Source organism: Arachis ipaensis, chromosome B06 (assembly GCF_000816755.2).
Source record: "Arachis ipaensis cultivar K30076 chromosome B06, Araip1.1, whole genome shotgun sequence".
In the NCBI taxonomy this organism is placed as follows: domain Eukaryota; kingdom Viridiplantae; phylum Streptophyta; class Magnoliopsida; order Fabales; family Fabaceae; genus Arachis; species Arachis ipaensis.
In genome coordinates, this window is record NC_029790.2 from 130,750,330 (window position 1) to 130,755,055 (window position 4,726).

At 27.7% G+C, this 4,726-nt stretch overlaps 1 protein-coding gene across 1 annotated transcript; it reads right to left on the reverse strand.

Annotated features, from left to right (window-relative positions):
- LOC107605375 (14 kDa proline-rich protein DC2.15) lies at positions 1,595-2,672 on the reverse strand. The gene has a single exon (XM_016307249.2). The coding sequence runs from the start codon at positions 2,592-2,594 to the stop codon at positions 2,220-2,222; it is 375 nt and encodes a 124-aa protein (XP_016162735.1). The 5' UTR covers positions 2,595-2,672; the 3' UTR covers positions 1,595-2,219.

Here is a 4,726-nt window from a genome sequence, read left to right on the forward strand (position 1 = left end):
ATATAAGTAAGTCCATTATTACATTTGACACGAACAATTCACATATTGAAGAACCATAATATTTTATTTCGGTTTGGAAATATAATTAACCCACTAGCTATCACCATTGTAAAACTTTTTTTTATAGAACGTTTATGATTGATTGTTAGGATTTAGAATTTTTTAAAAGAAGCAAATAAAAAAAAAAGTGTTATAAATAGGTTTTGATTACATTTCTCTAACATACAAAAGAATAGATGACTTAACTAATAATAACGTTATAATATTCATATCACTTACTTGTTAACTATTCGTGTCAAAATTTTAATGTTAGAAACTGAATTAAAATTTGGTAATAACAATAAGGAACATATATATCACTTGTATTTTTTTCAGATCAAACTGCTACTTTAATTTATTCTAAAATTAATAATGTTGGCTTACACTCTTAGAGTTCTGCAAATTTAGAAGTAACCAGATGTTTAAATAGATAAAGAACTCAATCTAATGGTCGAAATTAAGATAGATTTGGTGTTAAAATAAACAATATATTAAATAAATTTAAGAATAGTAAACTTAAATGAGTCTATATCCCAATATCGACTAAAAAGGTTTGTTATCCAAAAACTAACATTCTTATACTTTTATCCATATTTTTATTTTTTATTTTTGGTAGATATTTACCAATGTATTTAAAAATGCTGGTCGTTTTCGCTAGTACAACGGTAAAAAAACATTTGTGGAGTAGTTTGAAGCTCCATTTTGTAACACAAAAATGTTCTTTGTTTTCTTGTGTAGCCATGAAAAGGACAGTTTTGACTTTTATGCATTGTGAGAAGATAGTAAGTAATAAAAATAAAGCCAGAAAGTAGTCCATTCTTTTTTCTCATATTTAGATTTGGAAAAATATTTTCAGAATGTAATTAATACGAGAATTTTAAATGATCTACATAGGTATATATATATTGAAGAGGAGCAAGATAATGCATATATATGTCTGGTATCACATATAGAATATTTGTGCTAAATTTCGATATAAATAATAATTGGCATCATTAAAAACCCGATCAAATAGGTTTTTTATATATTTCAATTTAACATTTATTTTTAATAAAAAAATCTAAATTTTTAAAAGATATATTTGTAACTAAATTAGATGGTTTTTAAAAGAATAAATAATACATCGCGAGAATAATCTTCTGTCCGCACGCCAAAATTATATTGAAAATGTTTGGTAACAAAAAAAAATCAGTCAAAAACAGTCATAACTTGCTTTATTTAACATTTATTAATTATAACAATAATTAATAAATGCTAAATAAAGCAAGTTCTGGCTGTTTTTTTATCTTCCATAAATTATTTATTTATTTAAAAAAAATAAATATCACACTAAATGATTAGAAATATTTCTTTTCTAATTCTATGTCTATATTTGGAAGTAAATAAACATGGACGTACACTTCATTGAAAGAATACACAACAGAGTTCTACTCACAATTTTAAGATTGACTTGGAATCTTGTAAAATTTAATATAAACATAATAATACAACAAATTTAATAATCCATGTACTAAATAATCAATGCTTCTTCTCTTTCTCTCTAGACAAAAACAAGTACGAATAAATTCCATACATTTCACAAATTAAGTATGATACACAATCATAATATAAAATAAAATTTCCCTGATTTTATCAGAGAAAATAGAAAAAAAAAAAAAAACTAAGGTTGCTAACTGAAGCAAACATGCTTGCTTGATTATTACAATAATTAAGAAAACATGTCAAGCACAGTACATGGATTTTCCACACATTATCCAAACATAAACAAAAACAAGCACTACAATTTAAAAGAAAAATTAATTGAGAAACTAACAAGATTTAACTTCTATACATTTATCAAAGTGAAATTTTTTATATTGCTATTTAATAGGGTGCCATCATATAAATAAAAAATAACGAATTCTTTTTTATGGAGATAGTGGATGTACATGCACTAATCAAACCAAAAATTCAAGACCGGTCAAAGAAAATGAATATTTGTCAAAAAGAAAACCTAATTTCATTTATATGATAGCACCACCTAATTAAACGACAATATAAAAAAGTTCAACAAAATAAAGTGCACAGAAATTAAAATAATTACTCAAATTATAATATTATATCTCAGTGAACATTCACATGCAGTTCTCAACTAGTAGTTTCGCACGAAGATAACTGCACGTGAGTTTTCAACTCGTATCTCAACACTGGAAGCCAGGAGGAAGTGATTTTTGACAAGCACTGAGGAGCAAGCTGAGAGTGAGAGGGATATCTAAGTTGATGCCAAGAACATTGGCTTTAATAGCGGTGCACAAACAAAGTGCTGCTTCCAAATCAACCAAGCCTTCAAGCAATGCACAACACTTGCTTGAAGCAGGGGAACCAACAATAACGTTAACAAGACCTAAGACATCAGCACAAACCCCTAATTTCAATGTGTCTTTGGGGCATTTCGCTTTTGGTGGCGGCGGCGGAGTTGGTGCCTTGCATGATCCACATGCATTGGTTAATAAAGGTGTTGAAAGGAGTGACACAACAAGAATTGTGGCAAAAAGCTTGGTAGTGTTTAAAGCCATGGCTATAGCAAAAGAAAATACTTAGGAAAATATGTATAATTTAATTAAGTGTGGTATGAATACTACCAATTTATAAAGGCAAAAGAATTGTGTGTGAGAATGTATCATCACATGGAAATATGATTGAGTGTGAGTGGTGATGTTTTTCCAGTTGGATTTTTTTTGTATGCTTCTGAATTGATCAATATAGAGACAAAGTTATTACTATTTTATTTTATTTTATTTTTTTCATCTTTTTGTGGATGCTAATTCACTAAGTTATACTAGTGGCCTTTAGATATTTTTCTTTCATTTGGGTTTCACTCTTCTTCAACTTTGGTCTAAATTTTTAATTAATATTTCAAAAAATTAATTAATTACTTTATTTAGTTTATTTAGCCGATAAGTATACTCTTGATTTATTTTCAACTAGACATACATATATACAAGATTTAAGGGTTTAAATTACTTATTTTATTTTTTTTACAAGATAATCAATTATGTAGATAAACATACGCGCATTTGTATGAAAATCGTGAATTACTTAAATATTAAATTTAAAAAATTAATTTTTTATATACTCTAGTTATCGTAATATATAGTCCATGAAATAGGTGTATTTTATAAAGATAAGAGTGCAGTAAATTAAATAGCATTATCCTAAATTCCTAACATCATTCTCTTTTTGTTCCGAAGGTTGCATTTTCTATTTCTTCGTACCAGCAATAATAAACTAATTAACAACTTTGTGCGCTTGATTATTATATTGTAATCATGTAGGATTTTGCTAATTAATAAAGTCGTATCATCATCATCATGTAAAACAGTGAGCATATGTGATATATATTAAGATAAAAAACATATTATTTATTAAGAGTGTCAAGTACAATGTGGTCTCACACTCTATCCAAATTTATCTAATTGTTAGACAAAATAGAAAAACATGTGAGTCGACAAAAAATCCTATTCTTTAGTCTATTCCACTAATTGTGTTCCAAATTTGATGGTATATATCAACTTTACTATGGATGTAAATTAATGAGTTCTTTTATTCATCATATGTTCACAAGAATTTTTGTTCTTCATACAAGGCACATCAATCATTAGCACTTCATAGTGTAAAGTTGTCCAACTCAACAGCACAAAGGCATATACTAATTAATGACCAAAAATTATATTTTATATTATATATGTATATATATGTCAAATTGTCAAGTTGCCAAGTGAAGTATTTATATTATTTTGATGCCCGTGACTCTTAGTGAGTTAGTGGTTATTGGTAAATCATGGTAGGTCCAACCACAGGAGTGACCATTTCCATAATGCCATGTGCATGAAATTAAAAGCTTTTAGATTTTCTCATAACCAGTGGCCATGCTACCTCAATCTTGCAGGCTGCAGCAGTATCTTCAATTCTAAATCTTCATGAATTAGAATCATATTATTTTTGTGCACCAAAGAAAAATTCTGAAAAATTCCAACATTTATAGATGAGCTTATCTAAATTCAAGCTCGACTAATTTAATTTATGAGCTCAATTCCAGGCTCAAGTTTGGCTCACCATCTCACGAGTTTAGCTTATCGAGCTATTAACGAGTCGAACTTGAGCCGACTCATGAACTGACTTGACTCACTTCCAACCCTATATAGAATTAACCAATAATTATATATTTAATAATATTAACCCATTTTATTATAAAACGAAATATATAGAATAGTACAAATTATTATTGATTCTTATAATTAAATTAAATTAAAGTATGGAAATTCTTTAAAAGTTGAAGATACAATAGAAATTACCATGTATAGTGTGGTCACATTCACATACATGCATGTGATAAGGAACTCCTCTAGGGTTGAGAGATTCAAGTACTATATATATTGAGTTCACAAGAAAGCTAAGTTCTTTTCGCGGGCGCAGAGAATCTTAGACTCTTACCTAGAAATTAAAGATATACAAACGTCAAATTGAAAGATTGAGCAAGCTCATATATGTCATTCTTGAATTTCTTTGTTTAGTCTTTCTCAATTCAAGCAATCACATGCATATACATAATTTTGAATGATAATAAGATATCACATTTTATATATGTTTCTTTAACATGTGCAATTAGAATGTATATGCTAAAGCCAAAAGTACCTTTTTGTAGTAA

What these genes read in the sequence shown, in the direction of transcription:
- LOC107605375 (XM_016307249.2), bottom strand. Translation starts at nt 2,594, where the DNA reads ATGGCTTTAAACACTACCAAGCTTTTTGCCACAATTCTTGTTGTGTCA.